The sequence below is a fragment of the Poecilia formosa genome, unplaced genomic scaffold, assembly GCF_000485575.1.
Source record: "Poecilia formosa unplaced genomic scaffold, Poecilia_formosa-5.1.2 Scaffold27, whole genome shotgun sequence".
NCBI lineage: Eukaryota > Metazoa > Chordata > Actinopteri > Cyprinodontiformes > Poeciliidae > Poecilia > Poecilia formosa.
This window is the reverse complement of record NW_006799966.1, coordinates 931,297-955,037: the sequence shown is the minus strand read 5'-3', so window position 1 is coordinate 955,037 and position 23,741 is coordinate 931,297. Positions and strand designations below refer to the sequence as shown.

At 37.2% G+C, this 23,741-nt stretch overlaps 2 protein-coding genes and 1 long non-coding RNA gene across 5 annotated transcripts in view; 1 reads left to right on the top strand and 2 right to left on the bottom strand.

Annotated features, from left to right (window-relative positions):
- The window catches only part of LOC107835859 (uncharacterized), a 19,537-nt gene extending 6,125 nt beyond the window's left edge, over positions 1 to 13,412 (bottom strand). Inside the window, exons 1-2 of the long non-coding RNA XR_001661683.1 lie at positions 13,402 to 13,412; positions 7 to 102 (exon numbers count right to left, since the gene is read on the bottom strand). This is a non-coding gene — a long non-coding RNA (uncharacterized LOC107835859). The remainder of the gene's footprint in view (positions 1 to 6; positions 103 to 13,401) is intronic.
- LOC103135709 (von Willebrand factor C domain-containing protein 2-like) lies at positions 1,110 to 6,006 on the bottom strand. The gene is made up of 3 exons (XM_007548573.2): positions 5,493 to 6,006; positions 4,029 to 4,158; positions 1,110 to 3,636 (listed from the first exon to the last, which is right to left on the bottom strand). Exons 1-3 carry the CDS (start codon positions 5,835 to 5,837, stop codon positions 3,446 to 3,448), a joined length of 666 nt encoding a protein of 221 aa, XP_007548635.1. The 5' UTR covers positions 5,838 to 6,006; the 3' UTR covers positions 1,110 to 3,445.
- Positions 6,016 to 23,741, top strand: ccdc24 (coiled-coil domain containing 24). Of its 3 annotated transcripts, XM_016669673.1 has the most exons (10): positions 6,016 to 6,077; positions 6,275 to 6,332; positions 7,616 to 7,777; positions 11,930 to 12,090; positions 15,753 to 15,869; positions 15,944 to 16,048; positions 17,295 to 17,349; positions 21,442 to 21,505; positions 22,011 to 22,116; positions 22,274 to 23,741. In XM_016669673.1, exons 3-10 carry the CDS (start codon positions 7,628 to 7,630, stop codon positions 22,887 to 22,889), a joined length of 1,374 nt encoding a protein of 457 aa, XP_016525159.1. In that variant the 5' UTR covers positions 6,016 to 6,077; positions 6,275 to 6,332; positions 7,616 to 7,627; the 3' UTR covers positions 22,890 to 23,741. The 3 variants fall into 3 exon arrangements, 2 of the variants coding, with proteins under 2 accessions (XP_016525159.1, XP_007548634.1); XR_001661682.1 differs by lacking the exons at positions 6,016 to 6,077; positions 22,274 to 23,741 and adding an exon at positions 21,706 to 21,808 and having other exon boundaries at positions 6,247 to 6,332; positions 22,011 to 22,083; XM_007548572.2 differs by lacking the exon at positions 6,016 to 6,077 and having other exon boundaries at positions 6,247 to 6,332; positions 22,327 to 22,472.

Here is a 23,741-nt window from a genome sequence, read left to right as displayed (position 1 = left end):
ATATACAGAACAGATAAACAATTCATGGATGAACAAAACTTCTGGTAGTTCCACAATCATCTCCCTGATGTTTCTTCTTATTTTCTGATGATTAATTGTTGCCTTAAATTACATTCACAGATGTGCCTCCAATTTACTCAACTGTTGTGAAATATCCTTTTAGAAGATTACAGAGGTATTGCATCAACTGGGCTTCCCCCCACACCCCAAATTTTTAAAGGACGCTAACCTCAGTGCCAGTAAACTTCTGACTTTGAAGAAAAATAATTCTCTCTCTTGTTATCCTGGCATTCATTCAAATGATTTTAGTCATTCCAACTGAGCACTCACAAGTTAAAATTCAGCAGTCATGTTGAATATGAACTTGGGACCACTCAGAGACCTCCACTTAACAAGCTGGAATTTAGATTTTTAGAGCCATGCCATTTATTTTAGGATGTGCAACTCAGAAATTCTGACTTCTAAGGTAAAAGTCAAATGCAGCATCACTCCAGTACTTTCTGACTTTCATCTCATGTTAAAAAAAAACTTCTTTTAGGAAAGCTGTGAAAACCACAGCACACACTCATACCAAATTACAACCAAAAACCCATTTTTCTGCAAAATTTACAAAAACATTGTTTCAATGCCATCTTAAAACAAACCGAGTACGAGTCTGATACACCACCTGAAACTTTGATTGGATTAATTGTAGGATGTTAGATATGTGCAGTGGAGACAATAAGTTTACTTATACTGGACAAAAGACACAAAAACCTTTCTTTTTTTTCACACTACCTGAAGTTAAATCAGACCAGACGTTTCCTCTTTTAGGTCAGTTAGACTTACCAAAATGATTTCTATTTGATAAATGCCAGAATAATGAGAGAAAATATATCAGAAACTAATTTAATGTTATCATTTAACAAAATCAGAATTTACGTACAGAAAATGACTATCTCTTTAAACAATGAGGGAAGGCCCAGGCTTTGGAAACTTGTGGTGGGTTAAATAACACATTTCAGTAAATTGGAAGTTCACTCCTGAATATATTAAGGCGATGCCAATATACTGCTTTCTTGTTTGACACAATGGAAAACCCACAAAAAAACAGCCAAGGAAGGAAGTCATGTAGGAAGAGCAGTAAAATTACAAGCTTTATTCCAAGAGAAACATAAAAAAAACAGATTGAAATTTACAAATGTTGGCAGGAACCTTGATTTGATGGAAAAATGTCATAGAACTAAACTGTTTGACCATAATGACAATTGTTAAATCTGGATGAATTATGGGGGTGGCAGCATGATGCTGTGGGGCTGTTTTGGTGCAGGAGGAACTGCTGCACATCATAAAATCAATGTAAAATCAATGCCATCACGGGAAACAAACATTACGTGAAAATATTCACAAACATTTCAAGACAACAGCCAGGAAGTTGAAGCTAGGGCACAAATGAGTTGTAATTGGTAATTCTAATTGAACAAAAACAACAGGAGTTTGATCTGAATTAACTTCAGATAGTGAGAAAAAAAAAGTGTATTTGTCTTTTTATTTTGTGTATGTAAACTTCTGGATTCAACTGTAGCTGGAAAGAAGGCCCCAGTGTGTATAAACTGTACCATGCTTCACCAAGATCAGTAACCAACGTATTTAGCAAAAAATGTATTTGTGGCCTCTGCTTGAGAATCAAACAGCTGTATCACACCTCTGGTGGTTAAAGTGTTTGAATCCATCTTCAGATGCATTCTTTGCTCTTCAACTGCTAACAGCCAACAAGATCTTCAGGCCTGGAGGCGTTTCTAAAACTTTACTGTACCTATGGCTTTTTTGTACGTTGAATGTTGAAAATGTTATATCTTATATAGAATGCATTATGTCATATCAAACCTACTTTTTCTATACAATTAATAAATCTGATGGTAAAGATTGTATGTTGGTGTGCTTCCTGATTCTAATGCTAGTTTTTACATCTGGGCTGAAGTGAACAGGAATAATTTTTATTTTATTTTATTTTTTTGTACAATAATAATAGAGTTTGCTTTATTATATGTTGCTGTACAGTCATTCTGTAGCTGATCAGTTGGTTATACAAAGTTTTGACTCAGTAGGGCTGAATATAAATCCATGACGCATGTGTGTTTTTTACCTACTTTCAATTGCACAACTATGCACTACTTTTATTTATTCGTCTTTAAAGAAATCCCAGCAAAATACACTGTTTGTGGTCATAACAGCACAAACAACAAAAAGCATTAGGGCAGTAACAAAAGTGTCTTACAAGAGTAGGCTTCTTAATGAAAGGTTTTTTACAAAGAAAAGTAATAAAATTAAATAGAAGCTAAAGAAAAAACTCTAAAATGAAAAAAAAAACCTAATAATTTATTTTGACTTACAGTGTAAAACCAATGTACTGAGGTTGTGATGTGAGAAAAAAGTTGCATCAGGAAACAGACTACTGATCCCAGTGCTAGAAGCAGGGTTCATACAAATTTCAATCATTGTTTGTTCCAATTATATTCTTGACAATACAGTGAAAAAAAACATTTACTTAGTTGAGTAAAGTTAAAGTAAAGTTCACTATTATTTAACAATAATGGAATAGGTTTCAAACTTTACTTTTTTTTTATTAGATTAACTTAGCTAAAAAGCTAAGAGCATGTTTGGTTTTCTGTCATATATACATTATAATTAAGGTAACAAGTTCCTGGAGTAAGTCTTGCAAAATTTTAAACAATACATCCTTATGTTAAAATAAACTAAAGACTTTGATTCTGACAAGTCACTGAAAACTGCATATTTGCTCCATCTTAGCACTGAAGAATCAATACTACCTTGCTACACCGTGTGCGTGCACAAGCAGCATACATTTAAAAACAGCATTAAAATAACATGCCAACAAATCTTATCTAATGTTACATTCTCATTAATTATTTCCTATTTACTGTTCATCACAGTTGTGCATGAAGTGTAAAACTGCATCAGCTTGTGACAAGTCTGTCACTACTTGTCTTATTTATCAGTTTTTTATGCTAACACTTAAATCTATCTATCATTTTCTGGGTATTTCGGGACTAAGAGATCCTAAATCTCTCACTCTTTTTCCCGTTTCTCCTTAAAAACATTCTCAACATCTAAGCAACATTTTTTAAGATGCAAAAATATAAAATAAATGGAGCTAGATTAAAAAAGTAGGAGTACAAAGTACAATTTTTAATCCCCGTGTTTTGAGATAAAGTTTCTACGTCAGTGAACAGAGTTGTGGGATAAAGTTGCACCATTTCTTACATGGTTCCAAGTTTTATTGACTTTTCTTTTTTGTGTTACATTCAAGTGTTGGTGAGTTACCCCTATCCCGTTTGCAGATTCTCCTTTCTTGAGTGGATGTATAACATCTTCAGTAATAAAATGCCTAAGGATAAAATGTGAAGCTCACATATTTTAAAATATATGGTGGTTGCGTGAAGAATCACTGAACTGGGGTGGGCGGCTGCTGAGGTGTGCAGTTTTTGAGGCGGGAACAAGTGGCAAGGCGATTTCCCTCCCAGTAGCCGGCGTCCTGGCCGTCATGACAGCGACACTTGGTGCAGGAGTCCACCCACACAGGCTCTCCTGCAGCTATCACTTGACTGCGGGATGCATCAGTATAACAGTTGGGACCTATACAAAGAAGCAAAATGCGTGGAAATTGAAAGATTTAAACTTAGTGTTGGACCTAACATTTTCTATTATACAAAGATTTGTATTTGTAAAAAGGTTGCCCTAATTAAAAAAAAAAAAAAAAGTTTTCATCTCCCCCTTGTGCTCAGAGACAGAACAGATAGGTGCCTCGAGGACACCACTTTGTATGCCACACTTTTCAGATTTTCATTGGTTTAAAAAAAAAAAAAACATGTACCATTTTCATTCCACCTCACAATCATTGAGTTGGTCTACGATAAATAATCTTAACAAAATACATTGAGGTTTATGCTTCTAACTTAAGAATCTGTAAAAAAAAAAACAAAACAAAAAAAAGTTTGCTGTTTGTGGTTTTTACTAATCCAACATACCCTCCTTGCATTCCGGGCAGCATTTCCCAGGCTGGTACACAGGATTGACACAGGGTGGAGGGGCACAGTCTGCCACGAGGCAGCGGGCGATGCCGTCACTGTCACAGGTGCACTGCTCACATTCAGATGGCTGGAACACACAGGCTGATGCTGCACTTGAAACATTTCACAATGTCCTCCTGAGGTAAACCCTATCTCATGGTGTTACGAAAGGGGGCGCCATTTACCTCTTCTCTGCTGCATATTCGTTACATACCAAGTACAGACATGTTTTCTTTCAAGCCTAAGAAATCCCTTGGACTTCATTTAGTTACACCACAGATAAGATACAACACCATTTTTAACACTGAGATTGACAGGTTTAAACTTCCTTTTTTCATTTCTATCTTTTTTGTGGCAGATATAGCTAGGGCAAAGTTTGTTTTGCATCTGGTTAAACAAAATTATAATTTTAAAATATAGTGTTGCATATTTATAACAAGCTCGAATCTGTTTTATTTATCAAAGTTGTATTTCTGCTTTATTATGGAGACAGTGCAGTAACAGGGTGGGGGTGGAGTCAGGCTTTAATATGCATAAGTTTTTTCATGGTTAGCAATTTAACAGAGGAATGGGGAATGTATTAATGAGCTGCAATTCTTTTTTTTTTAAATATTTCACTTTCAAGCTTCCCCCACACCCTTTGCCCTCATCTTAATCTCCACCTATTTACACATAATAATTAATCAGCCAGGTTGTAACCTTCTGTAATCAGAAGAGCAAACAAAATTGAAAACTTTTCCCTCAGTTCAAAAAATGCTTCAAAACAGAACCTTCACTGTATTCAGCTTATAAATGCATCACTCATCACTCATTTTAATTTCCATTAAAAAAAGAAAAATAAATGAAATGAAAACTAAAAAAGCTAAAAAAAAATAATAATCTTTAGATGTAAAGAAACTATGTTATTCCCTTTGGGATTTTTTTCCCTCAGGGAAATTGTAATTAATTGACAATGTTTTTATTCAACTACACCTTGATGACCTATTCTCTTTTGTATGCCATAGTTTTATTATAGTAAATCAGAATAATAATAAAAAAAATCCCAATAAAGAAAGCAAGTCAGACCTCCGAGAAAGCGACAAATTGGCCAAGAAAAATCGGTGCATCTCCATTAAGATTCCATTATGCCTTTTGCTTTAAGTGTGAACCCCCAATGACCTGCTCTTCACTGCAAAGCCTTTTGAAATCTCCTCTGCTCGATATGACTTTATATTATTTGTTTATTGGCAATTGAGATACCAAAAATAAAACTTTGGAGTAGTCTTGAAGCCCATTTCCGCCACAAGTTATAATTATGAGATACTCACTATCTCATAATTATTAGATAGCGAAGTCATAATTTTGATTTACAAAGGGGGAGGGGGGTTCACCAGAGTGGAGGAAACGGGCTTCCATAACTACCATGGATGAGTCGTGTCTTACCTGGAAATTTTCTCCGAGCTCGTACACCACCCCCCGGTACTCACAGCCGATCTTCTCGCACCTGGGGCAGCAGTCGGTGGGGTAGTGACTCACATGGATGCAGGCGGCCGGCAGGGACGTGCATTCGGTGCGGGCGCACACGGAGCCCCCACTGGTGCACTCGCACTGGGTGCAGTGATCGGAGTCCAGGAAATACCACTCTCCCACGTAGTAAATGCTGCCGTTGGCCTCGCAGGTGCTCTCCTGTTGTCCTGTGAAGCCCAAAGCGGCCTGTGTGCAGAGCAGAAGAGCCCAGAGCGCCGTGCGCTGCTGCATGGAGAGCCGCTCCATGCAAACCTGTGCCATTATGATTCAGGACACCTCTCTCTTCTCCAAAATGGAAACTTGGGTGAAGAAAAAAAAAAAAAAATCAAACCTACTCAAGTGGGCTTTGATAGGAAAAATCACCCAAATTAGTTAACATTACTTCACATGTTTAATAAACCCGTGCATCTTCCATCTGTGCTCCAGGGTTTCTGCAAAATGTCCGGAAGAAGTGAAGAGTTGGGGAAGTTTCGTAGCAAGTCCCTCCCCTTCTTCAATTCGGTAAAACCAAACTTTTATCAGACTGCTGGTCCCTCGATGCCCTTTAGAAATGTAAAGTGTTTTTAACGCTTAGGGGAAGGGTTATTTTCAACTTAACGTCCAAAAATGTACATTTATAAGACGTAGCGTGTTTTAGACGTAAAAAGAGAAGCCGGGAAATCATGCTTGATCTAACAACATGCGATACCTCTCCCTAGCAACCGGAATGTTTTCCCTGGATACCATTCTCTTGTTAGCTACAGAAGACGAACTGAGGTAAGCGTTTGTTTTCTTAGACCGACAAGATAAAGAATATTTACTCTGCTGTTTCACATGGACACTTCTCCTTGTCTTTTTTATGACTATTTTGATATTTGCTTTATGAACCGTTAGGTTCTGTTAAAAGAAAAAAAGCTGGGTTTAAAACAAGAGATCAATGTGCTGCTTGAACAAATGCTGACTTACTTTACTTGTAATTTTAACATTTTCAGTCTGGCTCCTTACAATATGGATGATTAACTGTTTTTTTTTTTTCTTTTTTTGAAATCCTAAGAAACTGTAAAGCTTAAACTTCAACAATATTTTTTTTTAATAATGTTGTTAGGACTGGCCAACCAAACAGAGCAGTAATGCATTATTTCTTTCTATTTTACTGTAGCTACATTCTAAAGAGTGAAAGTGTATTAAAAGTTGCAATAAAGGATTTGTTGCTGAAAATGTCATGAACACCTTAAAAACAATGCAATTAGATATACAGTGCAGACAGTCAAAAATAAGAGGCTGTCAAAAAAGTAACTGGTTGCTGAATTACCTAGTTTGATCCATGCTTTTGATGTGATACTTTAATTAACATAGTTACTGATACCACTCTGGTAAGTGACTTATGTAGCCTTTTATCGAGAAATACACCAATGATTATGGTGGAGGATATGTGAAGCTGCAGGCTGCAATAAGGAAACCTATTTGACATTTTAAATAAAAATTTGCAAAAAAAAAAAGATAGTTATTTCTATATTTTCAGCAGGATACTAACCCAAAACCTATGGCCAGCTGGAGAGACAAATTGTGAAAAGAAATGAAACTTCATCTGAGTTTCCAAACAAAAATCTTACAGAAAACCTGTGGTGTGAGACGAAGAGATAACAAAAAGGACCCATCATTTTGTATTAAATTGTGCAAATAAAATGCAAAATATTCATTTCTCTGTATGGTTTAACACTGTGAAATGTTATAGAAGAACACTAAGTGCTGTGTTGTCGGCAAAGGGTGATGTGCTAAATATATGTAAACAGCAGGGCTGCTAATTAGCGTGATCTTGTTAAAAAGAGCAATTTGTTGGAGAACATTTTCACTCTTGAAGAAAGAAATTACTCACAGCTCCAATTTAATAAAAACCCTAGAGTGCGAGGTTTCTTTACTGTCGTAGAAAGTGTACAATTATGTTACATTTAGTTTATGCTGTTTGTAACATTTCTTCACTTTTGGGGGGCTGCTCAACATGTTTCAAGTTACCTCACGTTCTGCGCGCTGCAGTGATTTTTGCATTCCTTTGTGCTCAGTCCGCCCCACACATGCATTCACCTGATGAAAACCAGCTCTGGTGTCCCGGACAGTCTCTGTGGAGCCTCATCACTGAACATGTCTCAGAGTCAGAGCTGCTGAAGATCCATGCAGCTTTGGGTGACCCTCTAGTCGACATGTACACAGAGGTTCACTCAGAGGTTAGTTATGAAGGCTCCATGTCTTTTGTGTGACCGTTGATTCATGCATGGCTGACTTTAAGATGAAGGACCTGCTTTTCTCAGTCCGAGAAGAAATGACTTCATTGCTTGTAGCTTTTGTAGGAATCCTGAGTCTATTTTTAGCAGATTTCCACCAGAATGAAGCCACAACAATTGCAAGAATTTCCTTTTTAGCCCTGGCAAATAAAAAGTTGCACAGCTAAGCATTCCTAGAAAAGAAATCCAGTCCTAGACTGTATAAGGAAGTAGTTTGGCTTCATTCCTGACTTGCACTGCCATGAAGCCATAACAGAAGTAGAAGTGAATTGACTCTTTGTGCTTCAAAGCAGTGAAAATGCAAGCCAGATAGATATTGATATTTATTCAAGATTAGCTAAACTCTCAGTCCAAAGCCCTGTTTGCTTTCATACAAGCCAGACTTGAGGTACTAATTCTCATGAAACAGGCTAGTACAAAGTCAAGACAGAAATAAAAAAAACAAAATTTAGTTTTGAAAAGAAAAGAAAAAAACACTAGTAAAAGTGAATGAAAAATAGTTCAAAAGCCTAGGAAGAAATTGTTCATAAATGTCTTAATCAAAAAGTATTAAGCATGAGAATTAGAAGCATTTATCTAAAAGAACATATATGCATGCACATCTTGCCTCTGTCAAAATCTCAAGAAAAATTAATTTCAACGTTTTGCTATTCGTGACAAAATCATCAAGGACTGTTAACCTGGGAAATGGATTGTGACACGTTGGCCCGTTCTCAGGTTAAATAGATTTTCTTTCACAATTCTCTTGTAATTATCTTCATCCATCCTCCCATAATTCCTGACAAACTTCCTGTTCCTGCTTCTGAAGAGAAGCATCCTCACAACATGATGATGCCTCCACTATCTTTCATCACGCTCAGCGTTGCAACTTGTTGGTTTTCCATCGCGTTTTGATCTCCTCTGATCTGAGCGCCTTCTTCCACATATTTGCATCTGGAAAACTTCAAATGGAACTTCTTGTAGCTTTAGTTTAAAGTAACATTTTTACTACTCTTCTGTGAAGGGCAGATTTGTGCAGTTCATAATGTAGTAGCTGCTTTGTCAACAGATTCTCCCTTCTGAACTGTGCCTCAGCTGCCCCACCTGAGTTACTTGCGTGCTTATTTGCTATGTCTTTGATTAATGCTCTCCTTTCCTGAACCTGTCAGTTTAGGTCTCTCTTCTCCTCATGGAGCAAACAACAACCTGCCTACTCTTAGATAAAGTTTTCCTCAGCTTTCAAACCAGATAATCTATTCTTGATTCCGACAACATATGAGTTTTTGAGGCACCTTTAAACACACATTAAAAGCACCTTTAATGTGTGTTTAAAGCCACATTAAACAACTTACAATTGTTCCATTTAAATTATTTAACATGTTAAAGGTATCACCACACAATGTATTTTCTAAACTCTGTATTCTTTACTTCACATTGAAATACATTTATTTTCAGATAAAAAAGGCATCAAATCCAAAATTATTATGAGCTACTACAATTTGCTCTCAGATTGCACACAAAGGTTGTTGTAATGTTTCAGTTTCAAACCTGTTATCAATATTGTGTCTATAATTAATAGATATTGTGACTTTAAGTACTAGAGAGATGGCAATCTGAAATGCATTGATAAAAATACACAAATTGTAAGTATTAAAACGTTGTTGCTGGAAGAGACAAAGGAACATTTTGGAAGTGAAACTCATTTTGAGGTCACCTTATATGAATATTGAAATATTAATATAAGAGACGGTCTCTCTTATTCTTATGCTCATATTCTACTTTTTATAAAGTATAACTTAGTTAAATTTTCAGATTTAATAAGGTCTTTTGCAGTTCATATTCTGTCTCCAGTGTTCATGCAGCTTCTTTCTCCCTTTGCTAGACAGTCAGCTGTGTAATGAATCCATGCCTCAGTGAAAAGTAAGGTGATACTACATCAGAAGGCTACTCCTTCATTCCTTAATAAATTTGTTCCTCCCTCTATCAAAGTCCTCATTGTGTAAGATGGTTAGATATGAAGTCCATATTAAGCTTTCTTGATTTCCTTCCAGGGCAAGTTCTCACTGTGTACCCCTCAAACCTGAGCTGTCCAAAAACGTCTCCTTTAAGATATATTTAACTTTCTTTATTTAACCATTTTTTCCTCAATGGCAAAATATATTTTTGCAAGGGAGACCTAGCCAACACACAGAGAAGCACCACAGTTCACAAGCAAAAGATCCCACAGCGGAGTAGTAAATTATGCAAAATCATACCGAAAAACATCTACACACAATTAACCTGATTTCAGAGCTTTCACCATTTGAAATTATTTCAAAGACACAACACTTTGTAGATGATATTCCAAAATATGAAAGTTGTGTTTGCCAGTTCAGTTTTCTTAAATATTTTGAAACTGTCCATTGAAAAAAGAGTTCACTAAGATAATACTTAACTAATTTAGTACAAATAGTTTTATCAAGAGGAGCTTTGCATGAAAACAACTGACTGGGTTAACATTCAAGTACAAATGACAAGTATGCATGAGTGAAGAGTAGGTATTAATGAGTGAGAGAGCCAAAGTTACTTGATGAATGTAGTCCTTAAACACAAATTATCATCATTCAAAAGTTCTAAATGTTAAAAATTAGGCATTAATTCCAGTGCTTTGTCTTCTCAAAGTAGCGAAAAACATACATTTCATAAACTTTGCTTTCCTTCAATTTAAAACTGTTTTTAAGAAAAAAAATCAGAGTTGTTTGAACCTGCTTGAGATTTGTAACTTGTAAAAGATGATCAAGAGCTTTTGCAGGAGTAGGCATGGAAAGTAATTACAGTATCATCAGCATAGAAGTGAAAGTCTGAGTTTGAAATACCTTTTCCTATGTGGTTTGTACAAGGTGAAATGATTATATGACTAAGAAACTATCCTTGTGGAATGCCCCTGGCCTTGCAGTAAGACTGAAGTAGAACAATCTTCAACATTATTATTATATAGTCATATTTTAACTGCTGTTTTCCAAAAGTGCACCTTAAAGTGAACTTCACAATGAGCTGAGAAATGGAGCAAATACCCAAGAACAACCTGTCAGTAGCCAGCAGGTAACATAAACACCTAATCATTTGAAAACAGACAGAAAAAAACAGTGTGTGCTTAAAAACAGTTGTGTGCAGCTGCAAGACGCAGTTCATACTGGTGTGTGAATGAGCAAGCACATACATGGAAGGCTCAGAAGTGACATGTTTAGTCGCCTTCAATGTATTCCTTTGAAGTGAAGTCTCTGAGTGCAGCACAGCAGCAATGACTGTCAGCAAGCGTTGAGGTGCTAATGGTATCCAGACTCCTCCGAGACAGAAACACTCACACACATTACAGAAACTGAGAGGTTGACTGGTCCTCTACCCAGAGGTCTGTTTTCAGATCAGTACAGGTCTGTTTTATACCACTACGCTACACCATATCTTAAAGAACATACAATTATTTACAGGGTAATATTTTATCCTAACATAATATAATGTAAGCTGAAACCATTTCTCAGTGTTTTTATAGAGCAAAAGTTTCTGGAGGATTCCAGAAGTTTTTTATAAGATGCTTTATTAAAGGTACAGACTCACTTATACATATTGACACAAACTCACCTCAGAAATAGACATCTTATATTTTTATTTTGAAAATAAATTTTTTTACAATAATTTACTTTTTTTATGCCTTCACTTGTGGTTTTGTTCTATATTATGATCAGTTTTATATTCAACAACCAAAGACACTTCGGAAGCAAATATTCAAATATGCTTTTGCATGTTATCCTTTAGCCGGCTCTACTGATTTTGCTTTTTACTCAGAAATAGAAATCTACATTCAAGTTGTCTGAGCTTGAGCTAATTTGCAAAGAAGAATGGACACAAATTGTGAATTTCCATAAATAAATTTCTTAAATTTATCAAGAAGGGTTAGTCACACTGCATGGTTGTGTAAATTATTGCCACGTTTTGGAATATCCTCCCGTTTTTTTTTCCTTTTGTCCGCATAAAGAAAATCTGTCTGCAGAGCCACTGTGGCGATCAGATATGAAAAGCAAAATGTGGAGTTTTGTTGAGGATTATGTCTAACTCCCTTCATTTTTGTCACATCTGCAGGCAGAGATGTGGCACAAGAAGTGGCAGGAGACTCTGTGTTATGGGAGCCACCGACTACAGGGCTCCCGTCTTTCTGACCCGCCTGTTGTGAAAGAGTTGGTGAGAGCTGAGGCCAAGATGTTACTGGAGACACTCAAAGGAAGAGCCTGCAACAGTGAAATGTACTGGTAACTCTCAAAGTTTACTTTAACTCTACACTACATCATTAATGAATTAACAAAAATATTATTATTGTAGAAGCTCTTGGAACTGTAGTGGAATTTCGAAGATGTCAATAAAGGCAAATGTTGCATTCACTTTATGCCACATAATAAATACAGACTAAAACTTTAAAACTGTGCTCTTGTCTAAATTCTGTTTTGTTTTGTTTTTTTTTTTGGCTTTTCTGATCTGAAAAACAGTGTTGCGTCCCTTATCACCAGCTACTGTAAATGTTGAGGCAATCAGTTCACAATGCAGTGACTTACTATCTGTGCAATTTGTACACATACAAAGACTGCAATAAAGTGCTATAGTGTTCTCCTGAGGGAGTTAGAAAGGACTTGGGAAAGCAGTGAAACAAAGATTTCAGGGATAGGAGGACACAGTTAGGTTCAGAAAATCCATAACAATAGCACAATTATAGGAGGAAGACATGCTTTCCATTCTAACGATAGCAGACACCATTTAAGAAGTTGGTGACTACAAAGATTTATGGCGGAACTCAGTCAGTGAAAAGAGCTCAGAGAGACTTCAACAGAGCTTGCTACCCATATATATTTTATATATTCAAAAGATATATGGCGTAGCATGCTCCCCATAGACAAACATAGCTCTCTTGAAGAACTGGAACCTATGTTTTTTTTCCAACAGCTTCTCCAAGTACATCTTAAATGAGGAATGATTTTGTATAGGTTGTTTAATTTAAATTTGACAAACGTTGGAATATCTTGGTCACAAGAAGATGCACAAGAGTGTGTGAAAGTCTGCATAAATTTAGGTATCCTGGCAACCAGCTTTTTGCTGCTAAGAATGTCGCCCTGCAAGACCCCATGCTGGTTTTAGGGCTGGAGCTGTAACAAAAGAGCAACATAGTTGATCTAGGTTTTGCCTTCAAATTGTTCTCCAAATTTGCATCTCAAGTTTTAATTTGCTATTTATTTATATGACCTTTTTTTTTTTGTTCCTAAACATACCTGATGTGGAGCTCTATTCCATGTTGTTGTTTGATTTGTATTTTTTATCTTGATTTTACATAAATTGTCCATGGTTGTTCCACAACAACATCATGTCTTACTTTCTGCAGTTTTGATCAAACCGGAGGATGCTTCGACAAGCAGTGATTTGAGTCATTTTCTACATATTCACACTGTTGGTCTGCTGTATAGATATGTGGTTATGTGATCAATAAATATAATATACCTGGAAAGGTCACTCCTAGATCGTTTGCTTTGATCTGGGGTCATAATTGGTCATGTGTCACAAGAGTCGACTGGCGAAGCAGGGATCAGAATCGCATTCATTAGAAAGAAGGTCTAAATGTTAACTCTCAGATAACTACATAGAGATAAGTGAAATCCAATGTCAGTTTTGAGCATTTTTATGATTGATTATCTCCATAACGGATTAAAACTATAGAGATAAATAAACTGATATTCATTAGCTAGGAGTAATTGACAGGGATTTATGTTGAAGAATCTAAGATACCTAAAACCTTTAATTCCACAGTGTCCCGTTAAAGGGAGCAGAAATTCAAATTAATGCCTGCTGTGCTTCCACACGACAAGTCCCTCACGTCCCGTCTCACATGAATGTGAATGGATTATAAAAAGTCTCCTTTAGTGTGAGACTTGTACCCTATTGTTCATGGCTGCATGGGGAAAGAGCCAAAGCAAGCACTGGTACCACACAGATGTTACCAGAACAAATGGTATTTCCCCTCTGAAGTTGGCGTCAGTGTAATTTGTCGACCTCGATGCATGGCACTGAGTGTGGGTGTGCACATTTCAAGCCTTTGATCTTTCAATTAGGCTAAGTCTCAAGTGCATATCAACTGAATGGCTTTCAGGAGTAAACCCAGCACACTTCTAACTAATAACACTTTCACTCAACAAAGCCACTCGAGGAGCCCTCTGTTTGTCAATTTTCCCCAATTTAATAGGCTTTGTTGGCATGGGATGTAGGAAAATATTGCCAAAGCCTCGCAAATTCTTTCTCTTGAAATACATGTGTTCATGTTCATTACTTTTTAATTTGATTTGCTGTGCACTTTGGCCAAAAACACTTCCATAGCAACTGGTTTCAACATTAGATCCTGGGTAGTCAGTGCAACATTCTGCAGGTGATTTGAATCATTTTGTATGGCGGTGTATGGAGTGGAGGTGGACCCTCCTCCATTGGCTTCGTGTTGTGTGGTCCTGGTGCCCCAGCCATTCTCCCCTCATACTGTAGGACACACGCACACTCACACATACACTCGCGCGCGCACTCATGTGCACAAAGCTCAATGTAATTGTTTGAGCTGTATGAAAAGGCAAACTTTCCTCAAGAGTAAAGGCTAAAATTCATGAGGTTGCACAAAGCTGTCATCATTCCTGCAGCTGTATACACAAGAAAATGTTTTCTTTTCTCTAAAGAAAGCTTTCCATTTCCTATTTTCAAGCCTCATCACAGATTCTCAGCAGACTAAGCTAACACATCAATATGTTTGGATCACAACAATTGCACCGTAGCTCTGCCTGTGCTGCTGAATCTGAGCTTTCCCTCTTTGTTGCTTCTCCGGTCAAGGTTCATCCTCCCAGCCTGGTTTTTAAAGTGGATGACTATGTCTTTGTAGATTTTCAGTTACTCAATAGACTTTCTGGATGATACCGAACAGTATTCCATGATGTGTTAAAAGTATCGGTTATTATTTTCAACCTAACCCAGTGTTAAACTTCTCCATTTACCCCTCATAGGGTTGTCGCAGCACTAAAATTTTAAACTATATAACTATAGCTGTGAGTTATGACTACCTTCTGCTCTAATTGTCAGCTTCAGTCCGAGTCCACAATTTTTCAACGTGTTCATTTTCTTATTAGCTACATTAGACACTAATTACGAATCAGTTATCAAAGGTGTTCGCTGGTCATTTGTCTGCTGGAGGTTCCCTTGTGTGAATTTGTGCCCGCAGTGGGATGGACCCTTTGGTTGTAAGAACCATACTGGTGCTGTGCCTGAATATCTGTGTCTACAGTGCTGCTGTGAAAATGTGTGGGGAGATGAAAATGCCTGAGTTTGTGTCAATTTTGTTGCTAATTAGTATCTTTTACAAATCCATCCATCCATCCATTTTCTGAACACCCTTGTCCCTCAGTGGGGTCGGGAGGGGTGCTGGTGCCTATCTCCAGCTAACGTTCCGGGCGAGAGGCGGGGTACATCCTGGACAGGTCGCCAGTCTGTCGCAGTCTTTTACAAATCATTTTTTTTAATATTGATTGCTCTAATCTTATTTAGGTGCATCAAAGTAAAAGAGGATGAATACAAACAAGTCCATACTTTTCAAATTGTTTTGAAAAATACTTTTAAGCACAATAATGTATAGCATTTTACTTTCTGCTTACATTTATGCACCACTTCGTGTTTTTTTGCTTTGCATGAAATCCCAATAAAGCACTTTAAGTTGTGTGACTGTAATGTGACATACTGTGATTAATGTGTGCAAATACTTTTTTTAGGGTATTATATAGGTCTCCTGAAATACACGTAGATGGTGTTGAATGTCAAACTTTCCTCAGACTGTTTTTCACAACATTCACTAATGTGACCGGTCTTACTTTTGTTGCTCCTACTTTTGTTGTAACAGAGACAGTGAGGAGCTCCTGCTTCAATACAAACCTGAGACTCTAAGCTATGTGCTCGGTCACCAGGAGATTGTTTATGGCAGATCCTCCAACCTCAAAACTGCTGATAACTTCAACAGGTTTGGACACCGGTTGAGACTAGACAGCAGCTAAAGAAGAACGTAGCTGACTGCTTTTCTCTCTCTTCTAACAGGCCTAGCTTTTGTTCTCCTGTCATGTCCAGCGCTGAGAGTGAGATTGAAGCAGTTAAAGATATGCTGAATGTCACTGAGATTCACAGAGTGATCACTCCACTCAGGTAAACTCCAGCTACTATTGCTTTTATGATTTATTTGTCTGCCTCAAGGGCTTTAAATATGTTGCTCAGTTGCTCTCTTTGAATTTTATAATAACATTCTTGATTTTATCTTAAAGGCCAAAATAAAAATAACTCAAGTGGAAATGTATCAAATTGTTATTGATCTGCAGAATATTGTGCGCCTTGCAAGATAAAAGCTATGAAGCATTTTAACTAAATAGTTCTAAATCCAAAAGTGTTATTTTGAATGGAAGATTTAATTTCTCTTTCTCCAGAGTTGGCTGAAAACAGAGGTCCTCCATTTCAAATATTTTACAGGCCAAGTTAAAAGAAAGTATGAACTGTGGAGGAGTTTAAACTGAGATATGAATGAAATATAAGGCTGAGGATAGTCCAGGAAAGTGAAATGTGTAGGACCCTCACTTCACAAAACTCCACAGTTCAGGGTAATTTCCTCCGTACCATTGCTGTATTCTGGAGTAAACTTCTTCTAACTGGGTGATTGGTTTCTGTACTGGTAGATTTACCAGAAACAGAAGGAGGGGGGGATCGCCTCAGAAAAGCAATCTGCCTTCTAGAGTAACAAACGATCCTTCATTTCCTCTCTCTGATTCTGTTTTCTTACTTGCTCTTTCATTGGTTTGCAATTTTTTTTTCTACCTGATCTCACTCTGATCCTTTGAGTGCACTCCTTTTCAGCAATTTCCCCCTTTAAAATCTCTACAAACTTTATCTGTGGCCTCTGTCACCAGGCTGCCCTTTCTCCATGCTCCATCCCTCTTTTCCTCACTTCATCCCTTGCTTTGAGGCCCCAGGGCACTCAAGCTACCTTTTAGCTCCTCCTTTCCTCGCTCTTTTCTTCCCTTCCTTTTCTCTCTCTCTCTCTCTTTCTTTCTCTCTCTCTCTCTGTCTTTCTCTCACTCCCTTTTTCTTTCTCTCCCATTTCCTGACCAGACCAGAACAAAAGGCTTCATTGTCAGAAAATGAAACCCAGGCCGGACTTCCTGTTTTATTTTTTTTTTTTTTTTTTTTAATTTAAAAGAAGTAAATGAAGTCTGCTGTGATAATCTAACCAGAGAAGCAGAAAGAGTGGAGTGATGTTGGGAGGGAAAAATAAAGCAAAGTGCTGTTTCCTGAGTTAATTTGAAAAAGTGCAGAGGATAAACTCTGAGCAGTTTTACTGGTGTATGCTGTTTTTTACTCTGTGATAGTAATGCATCATTTATGTTGTGATGTGTCTGTTTAGATGTGTCCTCCTGGCGGAATGTGAAGCATTGACTAAAATGACAAAACATTTCAAGGTAAGACTAGCGAATGACTAACCACTAAACACATCTTCCTGAAGCACACTGGTCAATAATTTCATTACATATTTGGGGAAAAAGTAAGGAAAGCATATCACTTTCTTACTGATATGAAAACAAATCATAAAATAAACCATGTAAGGATTCTGTTTCTCTACCTAAAAACCCTTTTGAACCTTTTCATCTGTCATGTTGACATTCCCCTTGAACTCTTTCACATCTTGTCACATTACAATGACACATTACAATATCAGAAATTTAAAGTTTTCCCATTTTTCTTTGAAAAAGCTCACACTTTTAATGGTGCAAACTCTTAATTTCATTTACTGCATGTCTGAAGATTTGACTTGGCCGACATCTAAGGATGCTTTGATCTAAATCAACCTACACCCCAGTTTTAACTATTTTTGCAGCCTCTATCAGAATTACCCTGTAAACATCTCCATCCGTCTCTCCAACCGCTCTGACCCACTCTGTCAATTATTCTCCCACCTGAGCTGTGGATCTTCTGCAGCTCCTCCAGAGTAATCATGGTTTTCTTGGCTTCCTTTCTGCTTAAAGCTCTCCTTTCTGAGCTCACCAGTAATGATGAACGACTATTTTTTGTTGGATTTGAATGGGGCTGTGATCTTTCCATTTCGAGATGATTGAAAGTGCTCTGTTCAATGTTCAAAGTTTGGCCAATATATGCATAATCTGACTTTGCTTTATAAAGCACACTCTTGGATTTTATTCAATAAATATGTTGCTTTGGAGTCGGTTTGACTGAATTTTGTTTAGCGGTGTAACAGTGAAGGAGGCTGAAAACTACTCCACACTATTCATTTTGCATGAGTCACTTGTCTTCCATTTCACAAATCTGTCCTTCTTTGTGTTAGTCTATCACATGAATTTGTGGTTGGAACTCAAAGGCTTTCATCTGTCTGCCCACCAACTGTTGCAATGTTAAGAAATACTGGTTTATTTTCCAACCACTCAAATGGTGAACAGGCACAAGAAGGCAGAATAAAGCACACACAATGCGGAGAACACGTGCATTTGTGTCTACAATCTGGCTACAATATCTTGCACGAGAAAAACAGAGTGAGGTTTCCCAGATGCAGGAAGTCTCTGTGGGCCAGATGTTCAACTCATCCCCCCCCACCCCACCCCACACACACTAATGTTTATTTGTTACTATATAGTGGAATATTTTTTGAAAACAGTTGGAAACAGGTACCTATAAAATGTTTTTTTTTCTACCTATCATAGCTGGAAGATTATGTTGGAAACATAAGTAAGCCAGCATGCCTGGAAACCCCATCAAGCCTTTCTTGTAAACAAACTGGAGCGAGGAGGGGATTTAAATTAGGCCACTTCACCCAAAGCAATGTTAACACAACTAGTGTTAACTAGTTTTACTAGTTAACACAACTAGTTTCACAAACTTTTTGGTAGTTCGTGACAAATTTACTGTCAAGGTTTTTGTTTCAGTGATTGTTTAAACAACCTCCTCTTTTAATACAGCATCTACTTCCAACGCACCTTCAATCACTCCTGGTTGTGCAAGATAAGAACTGCCTCATTAACTCACCAAAACAAATGTTTTTGTTTGTTTGTTTGTTTGTTTGCTTGTTTGTTTGTTTTGACAGCAACATAAAATTCACTGATCTGATTCTCCAAGTAAAGTGGTTGCTCATACTGCTTATCAGCTTAAGACATTACTTACTCATCCTGAGCCGCTGAGACACAGCAATAAAACTTTTAACTTGATCTAGCTTGACAAAATCACACTTTTCCTTTGTGTTTGTCTAAAATCCACATAAAATACATTGAAGTTTGTAGTTGCAATATGACAAACCTGGCAAGGGGACTAAAGCTTAACTCGCTGCTTACAAAACGATGGCAGTTTGGACTGAGATTTAAGGTGGAGCTATGGCCAACGTCACAAGTTAAGCAGGAAAACATTTTTGACATCATCATTGCAAACATTTGTTTGGAGTATTTCGATGGCCATTCTGCTCAAACGTGTTTCCATTTTGCAAAACTCAACAACATGACCAGCGTAGCTTCATTATTTCGAGTCTACAGTCAAAGAAATAAAGACGAAAACAGCCCAAAATATCCCTTCATGAATCTCATAAAGCACCTCCTTTTTGGGGTTTAATCTGATTGGTTAGGTAATATATTTTAAAATAGCTATTAAATAGAACTGCCTTAGGCTTTTAGGTTGACGTAGTTTGAACAGTCTTTTTTTTACTGCCGCATGCAGCAACCCATCCCAATATAGTTCTAAACAAAAGACGTATGACTCATTAACGTCTTGCAGAAGAAAGGCTTTAAAAGAGGTGCTGCAACCAGCTAATATCCATCCACCTGAAGATGTGTTTGCTGAGCAGTAATCCAGTCAATTAAAAGAATTAAGTATCCCAAATATGGAAAAACATTTCGACTTTTTTTCTCTATTAGCATTGCAACTTTACATATTAAACCTCCAGATTGTTTATTAGTGAAATATATGAAAATATGCATTGATTTCTCAATGCACTTACTCAAGTCCATCGTTTGTACCATTTCCCTTAATTTATACTAAGCTTCCTATAAATCAGAGAGACTCACTTTGCCGAGGGGATTTGGAGAAGAGGACTACAGAGCTGCATTTGCATACAATCTGCTCCCATTCTATGCATGCGGCTTAGACATCATTGTCACCTCTCAGACATGTCTGCTGTTTGCTAAAACGTGACTTTAATGCATTTCTGTTGCTCTAAACAGAATTCAGTTAACTTGATTTGGGTCAAGTGATATACGTGGCAACTGAAGGTCCTATTAAGCAGTGGGTGGTTATCAGTAGCTTTTGCATTTAACTTTAAAAGTGGTTTGAAAAGTAGCATCTAAAGGACAGCCCTACTCTGATGCTGCATTATAACACTACATTTAAATAGGAGTGAATGTTGCAGTTCAATAAGCTACAACATTGTAATCTTCTGTATGACAAACCATCTCAATACTTCAGGGTGACATGTAAAATTAGTTCAAAATTGACATATGTATTTAAATCCAGTCATTTTTGGAAATTAGAACTGTTTCAAAAGTTTTTACCTAATCACAAAGGTGTTGGATAATAACAATCAGAACTCCACAGACTTCTTTTTCATGGGTCACAACAGACCCTTGAAAAGCTGTCGTGACACAGAACCCCCCTTTTTTTTTTTGCAGCTTTCATTTTTAAACAGAAGTCAACCTCTGAAGCTCACATTTTTCAATGTGAGATTATGCCATTCCATTTCAAAATGATTATGTTTTAAGACTGTTCACACATTTGTATAAGGCGTGTCATTTAATGGAGAAGAGACTGAACCTACAGAAGTTGCAGTGCAATTGTTTCTTATTTATATGTTTTAAAAAGTCCAAAACTTACATAGCTCTTCCTAAAATATCAGCAAGTTTGGACCATGGCTAATGTGTTTCTCCTCTCTGCGGGCTCATGAAACCCATTTTCAGAGGTTTTATTCTTCCATGTGAAAAGCACCACATATAATTCATCTGAAAGGAAACACTTGGAGGTTTGGTTTTTAATCCCTCTGGGAGACTGTGATTTGTGCTTTAACATCCAGGTTCCCGACTTAGCTAGGTATGAGTGATTATGTTTATGCGTGTCTGTGAAATGTGGTACACTTTGTGGTTGCTATAAAAAAAACTTATGATGTGTACTGGCACAAATAAAGACTTGCTTGAATGCCATATATCTGGGTTTTCCAACTTTTAGCACACAAACACAGAGAGCGGCATGGTTTTCATTTGCCATGGATTTATATGTTAGAGGCCAAATTATGATGGAACGCTGCTGCTCCATCGCTTAGCGGTCTCTCTAACACACACTTACATTCCTTTCACCTCTCTTTCTGTGTTATTTTTATCCCTTTTGCTCATTTCCCTTCCCCGTTCCAGAGTCTCGTCTTGGGAGTGTTTAGTACATTTACCTCTAATTTTTTCCAATGTGTCTTCCTTTTCTGCGCAAGTATTCTTGACACATAACAGTGACGTGCATGAAAACTGCACCATCAACTGAAACTCACTCTTTTCTCTTGTGAATTGTGTGTTTTCCAGAAAAACATCAAATTGAAGTGTATAAGTCAGTGTGGCTTAAAAAAGCCTGAACCGTCGCTTACAGGTGAGATATATTTTTGGTATTTGCTGCCACCTGCTGACAAATTATTAATTAGCAAGAGTAACAAAAAAGTTCCTGAAAGAGGAAAACTCAGTCTTTAGAAATATGGAAAAGGTTGGAACTTGTTTTTTTATCATTTTCCCAGCTCGGATAAATATGTGAAAATTTCTTAATGAATGTAATGGGTTTTCTGAACTCTACAGTTGAGTTGCTATACCATATGATAGCTAGTGCTACCCTCTTTGTGTGAAATGACCGGTATCTTACACGACCAACCCAATTTTAAGTCAGCTCTGTTTTATCACTGTTTTGGTTTTAGCTTTGTTTGAAATCATTTGCTTGCAAACTGAGCTCTTACGTTTTGAAAGTTATTTATTTTTAATATTTTATAGTGCTACTTTTGTAGCACTTTAAAAAAAAAATGTTTTTAAGGCACACTCAGTTTGTTAATACATTCTCATGTCAGAGCTTTTCTGACCTGAGATCTGTTGTATCTACATTTGTGTAGAGCTGAAAGAACTCAGAGCAGCCATCCAAACAGACTTGAAGCTCCTACCTTCATCTTCTGGAGCCTCAACCTCTGCTCCTGTTTCAAGTAAGAAGAAAGGTTTCAGGTTTGTGTGTTATGGTATTTCTCAAAGTACCTACTTATTTTCTATATTTTCATCTTTATGTTTTCATTTTTCCTTTTACACATGAGCACAATGATGTTATTGAGCTGCAACGTAGCATAATATGTAAATAATAATGTGTTTCCCATTTCCACCTCAGATTTCCAGCTGAATCTGGCTCTTGTACTCACTTAGCTCCTTCTCCTAAATCAGGCTCGAGACTAGATCTGCTTCCACTGTGGCAGCCCAAACCCAGGCCACCAAGTCATAATCCTCCTGCCAGGACCTCATCAGTGTGGACTCTTGGTTTGCATCGCTCTACATCGTCATCTCATGAATCAGTTAAAGATACCAGCAGCAACAGGATGGACACTAACTTGAAAGTGACTAAAAGCCAAGAGAACTTTAGCTTTTCCACAAAGCCAGACTTTACCGACCCTCTCTGCAGGACTTGTTCAAGACTTCACATAAGCTCTGAGAGAGACTCAGCCTCCCATCCATCATCACAATGCTGGGCTCGCAGACCGAACACAGATTCTGATTGGTCACCACACAGGGAGAGAAAAATCAGTGCTCTTTGTTCAAGAAATATCAACTTCACCCCCTCGCCTCCTCCTCCTTTGGGTGAGCCATGTGACGCAGGCAGCAGGAGCAGTACTCCCACTGACCATTCTGTGTCTGTGAATGGTAAAATAAAACCAGATGACAGGGATAACAATTGTAGCAGTGGGAGAAACTTGGTGTTAGCTGTACTGCAGAAAGATAAGTCTGAATAGACCAGTGGAATCTCCCACATATCTGGAAGTTTTGATCAATGTGGCAGCAAGAAAAACAAGTCGGGGAGAAATAGAAATAGTTGCCTAAGAGAAAATACCAACAATCAAAGAAGTCAAGATAGCGTCAGCATCGTAGATGACTCGTTGCATTATCAAAAAAAACAGTGAGATGTGTCCTCAACCACAGCAGAGAAAAAAACTTTAATTCACCAGAAAAACCACAACCAAGAAAACTTGAGGGACACCGTTTCTAAATATATTTTCACAGCCACTCCTGCAATGTTGACATATTTCACTAATCTTTCAAATCTTCACTAATAGAGATGTCTGAGATTAAATTAAGATTAAACATCACAGATTTGCTAAAATATTTTTGAGGGAGAGGACTTAACTTTGTGTGTGTTTTTGTGACATAAAGCTGCAAGTCCTATGCTACCTAAAATAAAGTCCTGATGAGAGATAATCTTAAAAATAAGCTTTTAATTTGTGGGTTGTTCTTTTTACAATTCAGGCTGAACAAAATATATATATTTTTTTTTTTGTTATATGGCTAAGTCATCCTGTTTTCACCTTGCTGAGCAATGTATATAATACACACAATAAACCAATTTGTGTTACTGTTGACTCACCTAGACTTTTGAGTGATAAAGTGTACTCATCTTGTTATGTTTCTTTAAAAAAAACAGCATTTTTGGTTGATGACATGTGGTAAAGTTTTTTTTTTTAATCACAAATATTGATCCTTATTATCACTCTATTGTCAAAACAAGTAACAATAATCTCTATTTATAAAAATGTTCTTCAGACCCAAACAGTTAAATCGTTAATACAACTGGCATTTTTTCAGTCTTA